The 18,485-nt window shown below is 47.9% G+C and overlaps 1 protein-coding gene across 2 annotated transcripts in view; it reads right to left on the reverse strand.

Annotated features, from left to right (window-relative positions):
* RMC1 (regulator of MON1-CCZ1) overlaps positions 1–15,279 on the reverse strand; it is a 28,046-nt gene extending 12,767 nt beyond the window's left edge. For both annotated transcript variants that reach the window (XR_009346154.1, XM_059140868.1), the window contains exons 1-12: positions 14,958–15,279; positions 14,139–14,215; positions 12,004–12,088; positions 10,969–11,025; positions 10,123–10,209; positions 6,986–7,126; positions 6,553–6,656; positions 5,222–5,311; positions 5,028–5,133; positions 4,146–4,257; positions 1,321–1,365; positions 1,013–1,066 (exon numbers count right to left, since the gene is read on the reverse strand). Coding sequence is in view for 1 of the 2 variants with exons in the window: in XM_059140868.1 (XP_058996851.1) it covers positions 1,013–1,066; positions 1,321–1,365; positions 4,146–4,257; positions 5,028–5,133; positions 5,222–5,311; positions 6,553–6,656; positions 6,986–7,126; positions 10,123–10,209; positions 10,969–11,025; positions 12,004–12,088; positions 14,139–14,215; positions 14,958–15,059 (1,060 nt within the window). In the remaining variant the exon portion in view is untranslated. The remainder of the gene's footprint in view (positions 1–1,012; positions 1,067–1,320; positions 1,366–4,145; positions 4,258–5,027; positions 5,134–5,221; positions 5,312–6,552; positions 6,657–6,985; positions 7,127–10,122; positions 10,210–10,968; positions 11,026–12,003; positions 12,089–14,138; positions 14,216–14,957) is intronic.
* Between the last annotated feature and the right edge of the window lie 3,206 nt (positions 15,280–18,485).

The raw sequence follows: 18,485 nt of genomic DNA on the forward strand, positions 1-18,485 counted from the left end.
ACACACAGGCTACACCTAACAGAAGGACTGACAGCCACACTACAGGTGCATGCTCAATGGCTTCTTACGCTGAGGTGACCCTCTCTGATCACTGGGACATCAATGGTGTAGCTCCAAAACGGACGTGGGGTGGGGGGCAATGGTGGGGGTGACTCAGAGCAGTTCCATCCCTATACCTAACCCCCTTTTTAGCCTTGAAGGTTTAAAAAGATGTTAACGTGTGGCATGAACCTGGGTCCTATACTTTGGTTCCCTCCACAGTGGTTCTTCAGTCAAAAGTTAACTCCGGAGGATCCCAAGGGAATTTTGTAATTCATCATTCACCAATCCATGACTTTCCCAAACATGCATACTGCCTTTCTCAACTGGGGTTCCACTAGAGAATTTAACACTGCTTTAAATATGATCTAAGCGATCCCCTTCTCGATTCTCCCACAGCTGCTCAGAACTAGACGGAGACGAGAGAAGTGGCTCTCAGGGGCACCAGGGCTAATTCTCGCCCTGAGAATCCCAGGAGCTGAGACAGGAGAGTTCACGGATGCCTGAAGACAGATATAGGACGTCCTCTAATGGAAGATACAGGGGCTGGGGGGCTACCAGGAAGACCACTAGCATCCCAAAGAAGCCTCCCCAGCACCGTGGGAAGCAGGAGCATACCTCTCTGTGCAGCCAGAACAGAAAAGGGCTCAGGCACACGCGGGTGTGGAGGGGGAGGTGGGGGGTCGGGACAGGGCAGGGACGGTCTTGTGCACCATGCTATAGGGTCTGGCTTTTCAGAATGGACAGAGTGGAATGGGCCAAAAGTAGGGGAATGGCCATTCTTTGCTATTAATTTTAAAAACAATAAGCTCAGGATAAAACAATAATAAAGCATATAAAGTGACGAATTCTCCCACTTTGGGGATGAAGGGAGTGGTCATCTCTCAGATTCATCTTGAAAACAGCACTGGCTACTTCTGTCATCCCAAGCCAACAAGTACTGTCTAACTTAGCGACCGCCCCTCTGACCCACCTTGGCTTGCACTGATGATGATGTCGGGTTGAAAGACAATCCAGGATGAAGAATCTACGTGTTATAGGAAATGGTAAACCAGGAAGAAAAGACAAGCCCCCGTTCTGATCGGCACTGCCCGCCCCGCCCCCTACTTGCAGAGGCTCCTTGGCCCTGGGTGGTGAGGAAAGGTCCCCTGGAGGCTCCCAAGCCTTTAGATCATCCACAGCTAAAAAGGCCAAGGCCATAGGACCTCTCTCAGACACCAGTATAAAAGGGGGCAAGAGCTTCCCTTCCGTGCCCAGTGGCAAAGCCTTTGTAAAGGATACAGAGTTTGCACGGGACAGGAGACTGGCTGGTCACAGGAGCAGGACCTGCAAATGGAGAAAACACCAGTGGGCAAGGACAATGCCATCAGAAAATCGGTAAATGTTTATTCAACTGTGGTTAAATGACAAAGGAATAAACGCTCTTGTCCCACTGATAACCCCTATAAAGAGGAAGGGGGAAGTCGAGAACAATCCATGAAAATGTCCTCCCAAGAAGGGGAAAAGTATCGAGAATTCAGATTTCGTAATTCTTCTTTAATAACCAAACATGATTCATCATCATTTACACATGCACAGTAAAGAACTGAGAAACGTCCCTGGATGATTCAATATCAAATCCCACGTGACAAGGACTCATGATGACCAGTTACACTGCCCGTGCATCAGGTGGGCAGCCCTCCGTGAACCGGACACACAGCCCGGCAAACTAAACATCATTCCCAGTTCTGTTCCCACCACTCAGGGATAATCAGAAGATAGGTTTTAATCAGCAGCCTGAAAAAGACCACCCAAAAGAGGAAAGGGCCCATGGGTCAGATAAGCCAAGACAAAGAACACCTGCATCTACCACCCAAGGGTGAAGGTCTTACATGTGGGCCTCAACGCTGGCCTCCAATCATGCGGACTTAACTGCTCCCATGTGAGAGCCAGATGCCCTTGGTTTTTAAAGCACCGCCCCCTACACATTAGGTGATCCTAACGTGTAGTCAGCTCCACAACACTGGTGGAACAAGACCAAAAACAGAAGGGGAAATGACAGCAGCTGGCTCATCCCCAATTTGCCAGTGTCCTCTTAAAACAGCCTAACAAGCTCTTCCTGCTGGCACGCCCTGCAACCGCACAGGGCGGGCAAGGTAAAAAGATGCTACAAGCCTGCAAGGGGCTTACAGTCTAGCAGGAAAAACAAGATAGTCAATAACTGTAAAAGAAGCTTTACCAACCCACACTCCGGAGGCCAAAGACTCAATGGACCTTTGAGTTATTAACCTTTGTCAGGACTATTATTTTGATCACACCTGGCATTTGATTGTAACTAGCCAGTTAGAACCTGCCTGCCTCTGACTGGTCCCAAATCACTGAACAGAGCAGGAGGTTTTTAATGGCTGGAAGTGGTTTTCCCTCCAATTCACCAGCAGTTACCTTCATGCCCAAGTAAGTGGCAAATACAAGATAAACATCTGACACAACCCATTTTCTTTCTTTCTTTCTTTCTTTCTTTTTTTTTTTGAGAGACAGCAAGTGCATGGGGCTGGGTGGATGGGGGGTTATCTTAAGCAGGCTCCACGCCCAGCTCAGAGCCCAATTCAGGACTGGACCTTACCACCCTGAGATCATGACCTGAGCCGAAATCAAGGGTGGGACACTTAACCAACTAAGCCATCCAGGTGCCTGGACACAACCTACTCTTTTTTTTTTTTTTTTTTTTAAAGATTTTATTTATTTATTTGACAGAGAGAAATCACAAGTAGATGGAGAGGCAGGCAGAGAGAGAGAGAGGGAAGCAGGCTCCCTGCTGAGCAGAGAGCCCGATGTGGGGCTCGATCCCAGGGTCCTGGGATCATGACCTGAGCCGAAGGCAGAGGCTTAACCCACTGAGCCACCCAGGCGCCCCACAACCTACTCTTTTAATGCTAACACTATGAACTCAAGAAAAGGAAGATGCTGGAAGGAACACAGAGGGCCAAAAGTCTTAATCAAACATAAGAACTCGCTCCTTCCTCCCCCAGTGCTGCCAGAGAGCTATCAAGCTTCCAGCTGATCCACAAATCGAGGCAGGCAGACCGGAAGCGGAGCTCTTGCTGGCCTCTGAGCCGCAGCCAGACCGGAATCTTCCTGACAGGTGTGAGCCCCTCCTGACTGCAGGCACCCCGGGCCCAAGCCCACAATACTATCTGAAAGAAATCCCTTTTAAGGAGAAAACATTGCTACCGAAGCTCCAAACGTGTGCCCTTCTGACTAGCCGTGCGCACTGAAATTTCAACCAGCTTACTCTACCCTCCAATCTCCTTTAAAAGAGAGCTGAATGTTATTCCTGTGAAATCTAGCTTGAAATCAATTACACTGGGAAAGGCAAAACAAGAGCCCAACTGTTTCTTTCCCCTTCACGGAAATCCTGACCTCCTCTCTTCTCCGACTTCCTTCTCCTCCCACCTCGTGTAGGGCAGATCTCAAAACACCAAAGCAGCACAGCCTTAACCTCTTCCGGGGTCAACCAGTGAGAAGAAAACGCAGTATTTACTAGGTAGCCATGACACACAATGTGGGAGAAAGGCAAGGAAAAGTGATCCCACATTCAAATAAAGTCAGAAGCAGCCAGGCAAACGAAAAATGGAGGGCGTATTCAATCATTAAACAACTAAAAAATCTCTCAGCTTCAGTGGGTAATTCTAACTCTCTGTTTTAGTTACTTATTTTTCAAGTAGGCTCCAGGTCCAACATAGGGCTCAAACTCGAGACCCCAAAGAGTCAAGTAAGCTCCAGGTCCAACATAGGGTTCAAACTCGAGACCTCAAAGAGTTGCACGCTCAAACTCGAGACCCCAAAGAGTCAAATAGGCTCCTGGCTGGCTCAGTGGGACTGAGCCAGCCAGGAGTCCCTCCCAACTTTCCATTTTGAAAGCTTAGGGAAATTATTCCGTTTTCTTCAAAAGAAGATTCATGTATCTTACAAAATGCTTTTCACAACGGCACAATTTTACTGGTATGATTAATAGGATTTTCATTAAAAAAAAAAAAAAAAAAAAAATCACCCCTCCCCAGAACACCTGGACCTGGGAACCCTCACTTGCCCACCTCATTCCAACCACCTGGTGGGGGGGGGCTTACCTGCCACGGGGATCTGGTAGGGCTGAATGGAGCGTGCTGGGAGAACCGGGTGATGGAAGGTGACGGTGCCATCAAACTCGCCCCTTAACTTGATGTCAAATATCACCGATGTCTACAGTGGAGAGAAAAGAAAAACTCAAGATGCCGAAACAGGCCACGAAGGACCGAGCCTGCCCCTTCCATTCTCTCGCATCCTGTCATTCCCATCAGTGTAGAGTCTGTGCGCAACACACCCCTGCAGGCTGGTTCTGAGGATGGGGGAGTGCGCTGGGGTATCACTACTCTGGGACCCTGCTCCCCACGCTCTCGCGGACACCCATTCCTGGGGCTGACGACAGGCAGACCCTGAAGAGCTCAAAGTGATTCCAGATCTTTTTCACTTTAACTCATGACACCTTCGCTAGTCAAAAGAAGGGGGTCACCACCCTGCAGGAGGTGTGGGACAGAAGTAGCCTATGACCAGCCAACCTCACAGAAAATAGCAGGATCGGTCCCAGTCTTTCTCTTGGGCCACAGAGCCGCAAAACTATGATCTCTCAGCATTATCATCTATCCTCACACAGGAAGCACCAAGCTCACAGGCTCACGTAAGACTGTGGATCTGCAGTAAGTTCCCAGCTTAGCTGAGTCAGCCAAATAACTGGGCCAGACTCGAATATCCACACGTGCTACTTTCCGGAATAGTCTTTCACTCACTGTAATCAACAGAGAGGGAATCACTGTTTTTTCCTAAACCGTCTAGAATACAAAACCCATTTGCATCCGTAAGACCAAAGCTTTAGCGCGAAAAGCATTTTCTAATCTTCGTTCTGAATGTTTTGTCAATTTTCACAACTCTTTTCAGCAACCTTGACGGATGAGAAATGCACACACCACTCTCACCTCTGTGTCCTGATGATGAACCACCACCAGGTTATCCACCACGTTGAGGGCAAACTTCCCCGTCCGATTTAACTTTAATATGTGCATCTTTTTACAGGCTCCTTCTCTGTTGGATAACACAAAGGTCAAAAAATAGATCGGCAAGCTTTAGTTCATATTTTAAAATCGGAGAACAAGGACAGCATTAAATATACCGTGGTAGGTGGTAGAGGACTACCTCCGCTCCTGTACTATTGGAGGTCCGGGAATGATGCCTCAAGAAGAGAACGTAAAGCTGTCCATATCTAGAGAACAGAGAGACAGATGTCACATCGGGCCACTTGAAATGTCTCCATTCTAGATGCTGAAGTAGGAGGCCATCAGAGTTAATTACGACAAATTCACTAATAGAGGTATTTCATAGCCAACAAAAATAATTACAAAGTGCAGTTTAAAAAAAAAAAAGAAGAAAACAAAGCCAATTATAAAGCAAAATGGGGGAATGCAAAACTAAATATAACTCAGTCACAACCCTTTATAAGGAAACACAAACACAAAGTCCAAAACCACTAGAAAGCAATACGGTGCTAATAGCTATTCTTGGGTAACAAACTCAGGCCATTTTCGTTTTCTCTAACTTTCAGTATCTTCCAAGGTTTATGTAGTAAATATGTTCCTTGATACTAGGGCAACAGAATCATCTTCATTTGCAAGCCTCACAGCCCGACTGCTGCTGCGAGCAGTTCCCACATGCGCACCACTATTCCGGAGGCCAGCACTGCACTCGGTCTGCCATCGGGGTGAAACCAAAGGGAAGGGAGTGGGTCCCTGCTGCTCGTGGGCAAGGCCTGTTCTCATTGTACCTACTCTCCAAACTAAAAGGCCACAGAAGATTGCCTTAAAGAAAAAAAAGCATTCTAACTGCTAAAAAATGTTAAACTTCAAAGCTACTCTTTTAGGCCAAAGAAAGTTATTCAGGAAGTTATTTAGGAACAAAATTTTGACCTCTTTGAATAGGGTTAGGGGTACATACGATATTCTTTGTATCAGTTTCCATAACTGTGTGTTTAAAACTTCCATAACGAAGTATAAAAATTGAGATAACCTGCATTTACAAATGAAGATATACCTTCCGACCTAAGTAATTCAGTTCCATGTTTGTTATATAAAAAAAGTATGTTCTTCTTTAGAGCAAGTAGGATATATGTCAGCTAAAAGAAAGTCCTTGATAAGCTTCAGCTACTCACAAAATTTAAAAAAAAAAAAATTCTAGAACTAAGACACCTAAAAAATAGACTGGCCCAATGTCTTCATTTTATCAGGCTAGGATGGTGGAAAAACTTCCCTAAGATCACAAACCTAGGAAAATCAGCAAAGAATGCCAGGCCCATGGCAGGTTTTCTATATTCATAAAATCTAGGCACTAAAAGGGCAAGAGGGCCTGTTGGGCATGTGTCAAAGGCCAGTCCCACAGGGCTTATGACGCACTTCTACTACTTCCATCACCAAAAGCAATTTCAAAAAGGAATTATCTCAAAAGACATACATGGTTGCCATCGCGATGTCTCTCTCAGAAAGGTTCAGCTTGGTTGACTTGGGCACAGCTGGTAATTCAATCTCAAACTTGGGCAGCTTTGACATCGTGCCAGCCTGTTTAGGTGATAAAAGTATCAGGAAAAGCCGATTAAACCCCTCTGATGCTTTAGCATTCCTTCCATAACACCAGTGAGGCTATGCACACACTATGCCTCTCCATCCTTTCCAAAGACCTGCCATGGCCTTTACTCCCAGGGGTCCTTCCCCACACAAGGAGTCCTTCTTGGGGTGACGGGAGGGTAGAGTGTGCCCTCTAGTGATCAGAAGTGGTGAGCTCACCGGTTGGAGGAACTTGCCCCTTGGAAGTACTTGACACCTCAGGAGGTTAGAGGAAGGGGGTGGGGAGAGGGAGGGACTTTCCCCAAAGAGAGGCACTCTCTTACCCGAAAATAAAAGGGCTGCAGGACATTCCCGAGCACTGTGGTAGACAGAAGGATCACAGCCCCCTCGGGGCAGTACATGTACCAATTCACATTGATATTCTGGCTCTTCAGGAGTTTCAGATTTCGTTTCTCTGGTAACACCTGAAGCAAAATTCAGGGAACAGAGTAGTTTAAAACAGTAAAATGGAAGTCAACTGACAGGAAATTTAAAAAACAATATAAAGCAGGGGCGCCTGGGTGGCTCAGTCAGCTGAGCGTCCAACTCCCGGTTTCTGATCAGGTGGTGATCTCAGGGTCTTGAGTTCTGCCGCAAGTGGTGGGGGCTGCAGGCCCCGTGGGGAGTCTGCTTCTCCTCTCCCTCTGCCCCTACCCCCCCCAAGCTCACACTCTCTCTAAAATAAACAAATCTTTAAATAAAAAAACAGAACAGGGGTGCCTGGGTGGCTCAGTCGGTTAAGTGTCTGCCTTCGGCTCAAGTCAGGATCCCAGCGTCCTGGGATGGAGCCCCGCATCGGGCTCCCCGCTTGATGGGAAGCCGGCTTCTCCCTCTCCCACCTCCCCCATTTGTGTTTCCTCTCTTGTTGTCTCTCTGTCAAATAAATAAGTAAAATCTTTTTAAAAAATAAAAATAAAAAGCAGGAGAAAAACCACTAAATAAAGCTGAAAAGATTTTGTTTGTTACAGCTATTGATCCAGATGCTCAGTGCATTACAAATCTTGGCTCATCTACTCACAGCACGCCCCTGAGACATGGGCACCACGGACACCTGACCAAGGAGAAAACGACGCTCAGACACCAGTTACTGCAGTTACAGCCCAGGCAGGCGAGGTCACCACAAGGACCATTCCGAGACTCCACGCTCTCGCTCTCTGGCGCCATCCACCAAAGGGCAAGGAGTAGACGTGCCACCACCCCCACCCCTACCCACCGGCCCCAGAGCCCCACGTGTGGAATCAGCCACCGCCCAGCCCGCAGAACCAGCCTTCCTCCTGGCCTCCACCTAGCAGTTAGCACTGAGCCCGGAAGCAGCTCCCTTTTGCTAATGATCATGTTCGTGAGAAGCTGCATGCAAACCTAGTATTTTATAGTCAAGGCATGTTTCAAATATACTGTAAATATTCTGATACATTAAGGAAGACGGTGGTAGAGACCCAAGACGCTAATGCTCCTAGAATACTGCGCTGGAGAACGGAAGTCAGGGTCGGCAGGTCCGGCTATCTTGACAGTTTGGGTAGAACAAAATAAGGATGAGCTAGCGTCCTCTTTCTTTTTAACTTATTTCTTGAAGAGCTGAAGACCGTCTAGATGATGTGAACGTACACTCTCCCAGCACAGAGAACAGAAAGCCGTGTGACTGTCCTCTCCACGCTACCATATACACACAACCCCGTGTGCAGCTCTGTGTGGTTTCTGACCCATGGTCATTACAAAGGCTCTGATGAGGGCCCACAGCAAAGTCCCGTGGCATTAACATCTCACAGTTTGCTTACACAGGCATATTTTCTCCAGCCCTATATTCTAAATTATACTGCATTCATGAGGTCGACAAAATTCAACCCCGCGAAAATCCTAACACCCTCCAGATTAGCTCCACTGAAAGCTCTCATGCATTTCTCAAGGTCAGGCAGTTGGAACATATTACGAGCTGATGAGGCAGCTGCAAAGTCAAGCCAACAGAGTGAAAAGGAACGGGGAAACATCTGCAAACCATCGATCTCATAAAGGGTTAATACCCAGAATATACGTCTATGGACTGATAGTATGCAGTTCTGGCAAAAATATGGGAAATGGAGATTCCTACATTGAAACTGAAAGTATGGGGGCGCCTGGCTGGCTCAAAGGAAGGAGCAACTCCTGATCTCTGCGTTGTGAGTTCAAGCCACACGGGGAGTGTGGAGCTTTCTTAAAGTAAAGGCTAAAAAAAAATGTTTTTAATTTAAAAAAAGATTAGCAATATTTGTTCAGATTTTTGAAAGTTCATGCCTAGGCAGTAATTCCAAGAGCTGCCTCACCCAAGAACATAAAGAAATGTTTGCAAACGTGTTTGTTGCAGAATTTATAATCACAAAAACATAAAAACAAGCCAGAGGTTCATCAACCTGGAATCAACTAAACTGTAGGACACCCACACAACCAGATACTATTCGGTCAGAATAAAATATGGACAGGGCGCCTGGCTGGCTCAGTGTGGGGAGCACGTGATTCTTGATCCAAGGTCGTGAATTCAACCCCCTGTTGGGTGGGTGGAGAGATTACTTAAATAAAACTTCAAAGATTGCTTAAAAAAAGGGCGCCTGGGTGGCTCAGTGGGTTAAGCCGCTGCCTTCGGCTCAGGTCATGATCTCAGGGTCCTGGGATCGAGTCCCGCATCAGGCTCTCTGCTCAGCTGGGAGCCTGCTTCCTCCTCTCTCTCTCTCTCTGCCTGTCTCTCTGCCTACTTGTGATCTCTCTCTGTCAAATAAATAAATAAAATCTTTAAAAAAAAAAAAAAAAAAGATTGCTTAAAAAAAAAGAATAAAATATGAACAACATGTCTAAGACATACTACTATGCAAAAAAAGCCAGCCACAAAAGTTTACATACAACATTCCTGATTTTTTTGTAAAATAAAAAAGTCTGTACATATGTATGAAAAGAAATATAGGGCGCCTGGGTGGCTCAGTGGGTTAAGCCGCTGCCTTCGGCTCAGGTCATGATCTCGGGGTCCTGGGATCGAGTCCCACATCGGGCTCTCTGCTCAGCAGGGAGCCTGCTTCCCTCTCTCTCTCTCTCTCTGCCTGCCTCTCCATCTACTTGTGATTTCTCTCTGTCAAATAAATAAATAAAATCTTTAAAAAAAAAAAAAAAAGAAAAAAGAAAAGAAAATAAATATATACTGAACTTTTCATACCAGTTATTTCTAGGGATTATGTGGGGGGGGACTTTTACCTTCCATATATCCTGGTGATGTTTAACTGTTTCGTAAAAAACATGTGTTTCTTGTAATTAGAAAAAAAGAATAAAAACCCAATAAGCAAGAGACTAAACCTCTAGAATCTCAGTCTATTCAGAACTGAATTCAAAAGGCTGCCAAACTGCCATCACAGACCTTCCCCGGCACCTCCCATGCCGTGAAAATAAGCAATCAACCTAATACCTGGTAAAATTCAATTCCTTGATCCGTTATGAAGACAATTTCAGTAGAACTGGTCCAACAGAATCCTAGTATGTTGGCGTTCTTGGTCTGAAAAGGGATTACGAAAAATTTTCTCAATAAAAAAATGTTTGTATAACTCTCTTCAAAAGCTTAAAATACTCTATCACTTAACTAAAAGTTACCCGGATTTGATTACTTACTAACAAATCAAACTTTCTTTTGAGCAATACAATGTTCCCGGATTTCCACCTGAACACCTCATTGAAGCCCCGGGATCTGGATTACTTCCGTCAAGAACAGAGAGAAAAGACTAAATTTCGGAAAACAGTAACCAACCACAGCTTCTACCTTAAGGAATCAAAGGATAGCCGGCTTTCTCTTAGCCACAGCAGAAAAGGCACTAGGAAAGAATAAAGGCCTAAAGGTTCTCAGCGAGTGCTGCACAGGAAGGACACAACAGGGACACCAAATCAAGGTAAGGAAACATCAGGAGAGGGGGAAAACTCCTCTTCTTAAAACCTCCCAAGAGGAAGCCAGGGTCCTGGCCAGAGGTGCAGCCGGCACCGGGAGAAGGGTGAGGGGCTCACGAAGCGCTGACACTGACCCGAGCATAACATCCCGTCACCACTGAGTCCTCCCGATTCCATCTCATAGAAGAAACAGGCTTGTAACCCGGAGACCAGAGCCCACACGCAGCAGGTCTCAGCGTGAGGGATGGCCCGCCTCCAAGCCTGCGCTAGCAATCTCCACCCACCCCACCCCTCCACCCCCCGCCCCCACGGCTTCTCCACCCTGGGACCCGCACAGGGCAATGGCCGTCAGCCAAGAAAGGATCCGGGCCCATACCTTGCACTCCTGAGTGTACTCCAGCTGAGAACTATCCGGGATAAAATTAGAAAAATCCTGAAAAGTTTAAAAAAAAACAAAACAAAAGGGAAGGAAAAGAAAAAAAAACAAGGAGAAGATTTAGATCAAGCAGCATACTGCCAACCTATGTTGATAGACAACAAGACAAAAGACAAATTCTTTTTTTTTTTTCCCAAAAGGCAAATTTAAAGTCATCAAAACATAAAAGACAAGAAAACTAAGAGGACCAATGTGGACAATCCGTCTCCTTACAACTCAATTTAAAAATATATATATATTCAGTTAGAGTTTAGAAACTGATACTGAAAATCAATTGATTTCAGAGAAATGTGTTGCTGCATCTTCTAAGATGCTTTCCAAAACTTAGAGCAATGAAACCTGGCAGAAGAAAATCAGATTCTGCCTCTTCCCAACAGCTTCTACTCTACTTTACAAATGACAATGGTGAATACTTTTAAAGGCAAAAAGGCCAAACAGTGCTCCAACTTTGATCGTCTGTTCCTAGGGGTCAAGCCATTCAATGATGTAAGAAGTGAGTAAATGGAGCTATTCCAGGTAAAGCTAATTCACCAAGTTGCCAAAAACGCACCTCGCACCTCACATCATCTGCACAGCTAGCTATCAAAACAAAAGATGCCTAAGGCTCCAAATTACTTAAAAAAAAAAACTTAAGTCAAAAAGGACAAACTAGGGTCCTAAGTATTTATCCCTTGAAATGTCCTTCTTCAAGAATTCTAAACTGAAATATAATACAACAGAACTATAACTTTCATAGCATTAAAATAATAAAGGCTTCCTTAAACACTGTTTTTTGCAATTCATTCTCTTCCTAATGTACTTATAATGTCCTTTCCTCTGTGCTACCTTTAAAAGTATGTCCTGGGGCACCTGGCTGGCTCAGCTGGAAGAGCCTGTGAGGCTTGATCCCGGAGTCACAGGTTCGAGCCCCATGCTGGGTGTAGAGATTGCTTAAATAAATAAAACTTGAAATAAATAAGTAAAAATATGTCTTACCACGGTCTTTGAGGTCCTCTGAACTGCCAATATCTTATTTTCTAACGAAAACTTAATGCACTTCACTTCTCCTTTGTCTTCCATTCTTTAAGGGGAAAAAAAAATGTTATGAATTAAAGCTAATAACCAAATTCTAGCATCTAGCATTCTGTGAGCAAAGTTGTATACTCAAGGAAGCAGCAAATCTTAAGTTGAAAATTATGTTTCTGAAACTACCAGGACTTGTCTTCAAACAACAAAATCCAACTGGCAACAAGTTGCTGATGAACTTTACAGCTTTGTGGTTAAGAAGTGACTGACAAATTGAGAACAGATGATTCTCCGATGAGAATCATCTGAGACATAAATAATACCCTCACAGCAACCTTCTCCAGACACTACCGCCTTCCCCCTCCCCCCACCCCACCGCTCTCAGAGCAGTGTGTGTGAAGCAGTGTAAGCTTTCCTGTTTACTTCCCAACCTACAGGACCTCAAACAGACGTTACAAAGGGAAGTCAAGGGACGGATTACAGAGCAGCGCCAGCCAACTTTTGATTGTGGAGACGGTTACGCATGACAGGACTCATCAACTATATATGCTAAATATATGCGGTTAATTCTACCACAATAAAACTTCTAAATATACACAAAATTCCTAAAAATTTTTGCCAATAAAATTAAAATTTAAAAGAGGGTAAATCCAGTATCTTCCTCCTCAAAATCTACTAACCCCCCAAATCTGGATCATCATGGTCTCTCATTTTCCACACCCAAAGAACCATCAAAATTTACCCAAGACTTTCCTAGGCATCTCCTGAGTGCCCATGAGATACCAGTCTACTCTGTCTTCAGTCTGGTCTTTGATATGCCTGGCTCAGACCACTGCAATCATTGCTCAGTGGTATCCCTGACGTTGATATGCTCCCGAATAATGAAGCTTCAATGCTGTGAACAGCATGATCCTTCCAAACACTGTAACATGCCCCATCTTACAAATTTTCAGTAAGAAGATAAAGCCCTAATTCCACAGTAGAATTCATAAAGTTCAAGGTGACTCCTGCCAGGGGCCAAACCACCACCTCCTCTTCCCTGCAAGGCCACCTCATGTCAGTTACACAGACCTAGAATTCCCCCAGACACCATGCTTGCTCGCTTCTACACTCGGTGTTCTCTCCACCTGGAAGGCCTACTCTCTTCCCCATGTAGAATCATCCCATCCAAGCTTTAAAGTTTTGCTCAAAGGCTCCCTCCTCTCGGAGGCCTTCCCCATCTGTTTCCTGGCCTACCCCAAGATAAATGTCTCATCTCTTTTGTGCGCCCAAATTCTGAACAGAGTGCCATTACAGCACTTTGCACAATCAACAGAATGTGTCCACACACTTGTCTCCCACACTAAACTGAGGAGTTCTGCAAAAGGGCACCAGGCTGCACATGCCCGGTGCCTAGCACACAGGCTACAATCAGTGTTTGTCCAACAAATGAGTGATCTGTTTTCTACTTCAAAAACTGTTTTCTATTAGCACAGGCCAGCTGCAAAAAAATGTAAGTCACCACTGAACTGAGGGCCCACACTGTACTTTCCCCTTTTGTAATCACAGGAGTTAAAGACCAGATAATTTATCAACCAAATCGAGATACTTCTGAAAGTGAAAGGAAGTGCGATTCATTATTATACTGGCTCAACTTGCATAAACCGGGAGAGCCAATCACCTTTAGTGGAAGCTGGGATTTCCTTAATATAGATTATTATATAGGAAACACTAACCAGGTATCTCCTCCACCTCCCACACAGCCTGAAAAGACTGGGGTGAGGGAGGAAATGAAGGCCCTCCTTGGTCAGGATGCCAGAAATGAGCGCAATCAGTAAATTGACTTGCTAATTTCAAGTGCCAGGAAGTGGGTTCCCTATGTTGGAGCATCTGATTCCCAAATCAAGAGAACTACTCTACACAGTTCACTTTGACACTAAGTACTGACAGGTCCCAGCAACACTGCACAGCAGGTGTCTGCCTGCATCTCTCTACACACAGGGATCTGCAAGCGTGTATACACTTTAGCCAAGGAACAAACTTTTTAAAACCACCTTCTGAATGAGAAACAGAAACACATCATTATGGGCATGTGTGACCATTATTCTGTGCATGTCAACAGTTACCGAAATGAGATGGGATTCCTGTCATCTGGGCCTTTAACTACCACCCCGGTAGCTCCACCGGATCGAACTGCAAAAACCTGGGAGGGAAAAGAAGCAACGTTAATGACCTGAACTTTGAAAGACTTTTAGACACATTCACCCGCCTCCAGGCGATTACTTCCCCTACACCCACTCCTGGCTCAGCTCAACTAACGTGGTATCTATCAAACTGCAGATGCCTGGTGTTCATCTCAATTTTAAAGGACAAGAGCTTAGAGACCAAAAAGGTTATATACTCTTCCCAGTGCAGTCCACTCTGCGAGACTGGGCTGGGGTCCACGCGGCTACACACTTTAATCCGGAACAGCAAAGGCGCCCCTGATGCACTTGAGTTCCCCCTGCTACTCCTCACACTGCTTCCCCCCCCCCCCCGCCTTTTCCAAAATTCCCAGAGTAAGAGTAATCTCAACGTCTAAATCCACGACTGCAAGGGTAAATGGTGACAAATAAAGACAACAAAGGCGCCGCGAAAGGGCTGGCGAGCTAACAGCTGATCACACCGGCCAAAGGGCGTGCTGGATGGGCGGCGCAGGTTCGGGGCCCACCCAGCTGTCACTTTGGAGAAAAAAAGCCCCCGCCGAGGTAGCGCCCGGTCCCTCGGCCCACCCAAGAGCCCGGAGCTGGCGCCACTCCGGCGCCGGGACCCGAGGGGAGGCCCCAGGCCTGGCCCCCACCCCGGCACCCCGCCTGGGTGCGCGCGGGACGCCCCCGAGGCGCCGGGGACGCCGGGCGGGGTGCGTCGGGGCCGCGCCGAGGAGGAGAGCACGGGCCGGCCCGGACCTGCTTGTTGGCCTCATCGAAAAAGACGCAGTTGACCGGGTTCGCCTTCTCGAAGTGCACCGGCCGGTCGCAGAGCTCCAGGTAGTAGTCCTCCTCGCCCATAGCGGGCGCCGCCGCTGCGGCGGGGAGTCCGGGGGCGGCCGCCAGCGTGGAGCGAGGCGAGCGGCGCCCGCACCAGGACGCGGCGAGTCGGGCCGGGCGGTGGCGACCGCGATCGAAGCGGGCGCGGAGGCTGCTTCCTGGTGCCACGCCCCCACCCCGTCCGGCACGTGACCCACGGGCCTCCGCGCTTAAACCGGCGACGGCGGACGGGCAACGGTGGGGCCTAGCGACCGCGACCGCGCCCAGCCTGGCGCGAGAGGCTCCTCCCCTTTCTTGGGGGGCGGAGTCCCAGCGCGGGTCGCGGGGCGGGGGCGTGACCCGGAAGCCGCGCGGAGCCCAGGGCGGTTGTTGGCACCGCCGCTGGTGCCTGCGTCTTCCCGAGCTAGTGCGGGCCCCGGCTCCTAGGTCATTCCGGGAGGTTTACGCCCGCCCGGGAGCCCGCCTGGCGCAAGGCTGCCCCTGGTCCAGGGAAGGTTTACCCGGTCTCGCCAGCAGGTTTATTGAGCCTGCCTGTGGGACTTAGCAAGGCTGTGGGCGTGGAACAGGTGACCCCAGTTTAGACTGCAGTCAGAAAGCCTCTTTTGAATGGCTTTGACATTTGAGGCGGGGTGGGCAGAACTCATTCAAGGGAGTTGGGACGGAGGAAGGAAGGGACCACGGATGGCCCCGAGGTGGCCATTCTCAACAACTGGGTGGTTTCAAGACAAAGAGGTTTGAGAAGTCTGGCAGGGAAGTGGTGAAGATCACGAGCTGCGCCTTAGACATGTGAATCCGAGGAGAAGTGACCTCCGCATGGATGGGTTAGGTGGGGTGAAGCTCACCTAGAGTGACAAGGCTGGACGTAGTAACTGCGCGTTGTTGGACGTCTGATGGTGTTTGAAGCCGTGGAGTTGGATGGCACTGCCTCGCAGAGAGCCATAGAGAAAGAATCAAGTGTAGAGGAGGAGAAATCAGCAAAGGACAAGGGGCAGAGCCAGCCAGAGAAGTACACAGAGAACTCCGGGTGGGGAATGTCTTGGGGGCTGAGTGAAGAACTGTTTCCCAAGGTGGGGTGTGGTCTGCTTTGACAAAACCTGCTGAGAAGTCAGAGTGCTGAAAGGTGTCCCCCGCTTTTACCCCAGGGAAGACACTAATCCTTCCGTGGGAGGACCATTACCTCAGGGACTGGGAGGCAGAGCTACAGGGCAGGCAGCGGGTTAGAAGTAAGAATGGGAAGTGAGGGGGCGCCTGAGTGGCTCAGTGGGTTAAAGCCTTTGCCTTCGGCTCAGGCCATGATCTCAGGGTCCTGGGATGGAGCCCCACATCGGGCTCTCTGCTCAGCGGGGAGCCTGCTTCCTCCTCTCTCTGCCTGCCTCTCTGCCTACCTATGATCTCTGTCAAGTAAATAAATAAAATCTTAAAAAAAAAAAAAAGAATGGGAGGTAAGGAAGAGATCCGTAGTAACTGATCTGGAGAAGCTTGTCCCTGAGAGCCGGGGAGGAGTGGACATGGAGGTGACCCGGAATGGGAGGAAGTAGGAATAAGTCAGGTTCTTCAAATGGAAGCAGCAGCACAGCTGGGCATACTTTACTGAGCATGAGAGCATTGCAAGAGTCTTGCGGAGCCCAGGGATCGGCAGAGGCCAGGGACCTCAGACACATAGTTGGAGGATTGTATTCATAAAGAACAGCAGACGGAGGCATCTTTGTGAGTGAGAATGGTTTAGCAGAGGTAACGATGGAATAGAGAGAGGACCAGATACCCGAGTGAGGTGAGATGGAGCAGGACCCAGAGTGCACATGGAGGGGCTGGTCTTTTCTGTCACCACAGGAAAGGAGGCTGGGAGATTTCTGGGTAGGGAAATGAGGGCCGTCCTCCCCTTTCTCTAGTAAAAAGAAAGAATGGGAAGGAAGGAAGAGAGGGAGGGAGGAAGAAAAATGAAAAAGAAGAAAAAAACCTATTCCTGTAAGGCTCCTACCATTGGCCATACCAGTCCAGGATTACAGAATCCCTCCACCCACGTCCTGCCATCACCTATGAGCTTACCTGTGGATGACCCATCCCACCCAGTGCTGTCCCTCCAGAGGCTCCCTTGTGACCATTCTTGACCACCTCCAAGACCCGCCTTTGTCCTGCTATATCCGCCCGGTCTCGTGCCCCTCCTTCCCTCCCCTCCTCATCCAGCTGCAGTCCCGTTCTCCTCTATCCCAGTTACGCTCAACATCTTTGCTCCTCTGTCCTTGTCACACTCACGTGACAGAGCCTCAGCCCAGGTGCACTCCACCTGGGTTCTCTGCACCTGCCACCGTGGGAGGAGCCGCACAGCCTGGCACCTGGCAGCAGTAGAAGCACAGCCGGCCCTTGGTCCTGCCTGGCTCTCCTCCCATCCCCTGCAAAGACACTGCCAAGCCTTCCTCGCAGACACCTGGCCTCTGTTTAAGAAAAGAAAAGCCATCAGACCATAATGCATGGTCCAGACCACCGTTGCTGCCGCCTCCACCCTTCCTAGCCTCCATGGTGTTAGAAGAATGCCTGTCCTGCCCAAGAACTCTTTGGATGCCATTTCTCACTTTCTCAGAGAAGTTAAGGTGTGGATTACCACACCTCCCCTCACATCCTAGAAAGACCTAGAAATGGTCTTTCACTTTGCCGCTCTCTTCTCATTAACACAACCACTGAGCTGAAAACAAACAAAAAACTTTCCTGAAACCGTTGTGTGTGTCCAGCTATGACCTCCTTTCTCTCCTTCCCAACACACTTCGAGGAGTTGTGCTCTGCCCTCACTTCTGCAACCTTACCCCACTCCTGTCTGGCTTTGACTCCATCGCTGGAAACAGAAGAGCTCTCATGAAGGTCCCCAGGGAGCTCCACATCACTGTGTTCATGAAAATTTTTCAGTCATTTTATGGATTTCCCAGAAGGACTCAGTACCTTTTAATCCCTCCCTCATTCTCATGAAACTTTGTTGATATTTATGTTTGTCATTCCTTAACTAAATCTGTTCCTGTTGCACATGAGATCTAGGGGAGGGCAGTCTTTGTACTCATGTCTGTCCCTCGGCCCTTATCTCCAGTTGGGTTGCTTCTCACCTCTACAAGGGTACTTTAGAACACTTGGAAACCAGCATCTCTAAAACAGCACTACTAACCTTCACCACCCAGGTCCTCTGTCAGGGTCCCCTATCCTTGTATATGGCACCTCCATCCACCCAAATGCACAAATCAAGGACCTGGAGTCATCCTGGACATTTCTCACTCTCTTAGCCTCCCCCTATGCCCAAACACCAATAGGTCGTCAATAAGGGGAGTCTGGAGACTGAGGAGCACCCAAGGTGACAGAAAAACATATCTGGAACAAGAGCCTCACAAGAATGTTGGCCAAGAGCAGCGAGACAGTAGGACACTGTTGGTGGGGGAAAGGGGATGAGGTGTTCAGGAAAAACTTGGC

The sequence above is a fragment of the Mustela lutreola genome, chromosome 11, assembly GCF_030435805.1.
Source record: "Mustela lutreola isolate mMusLut2 chromosome 11, mMusLut2.pri, whole genome shotgun sequence".
In the NCBI taxonomy this organism is placed as follows: Eukaryota; Metazoa; Chordata; class Mammalia; order Carnivora; family Mustelidae; genus Mustela; species Mustela lutreola.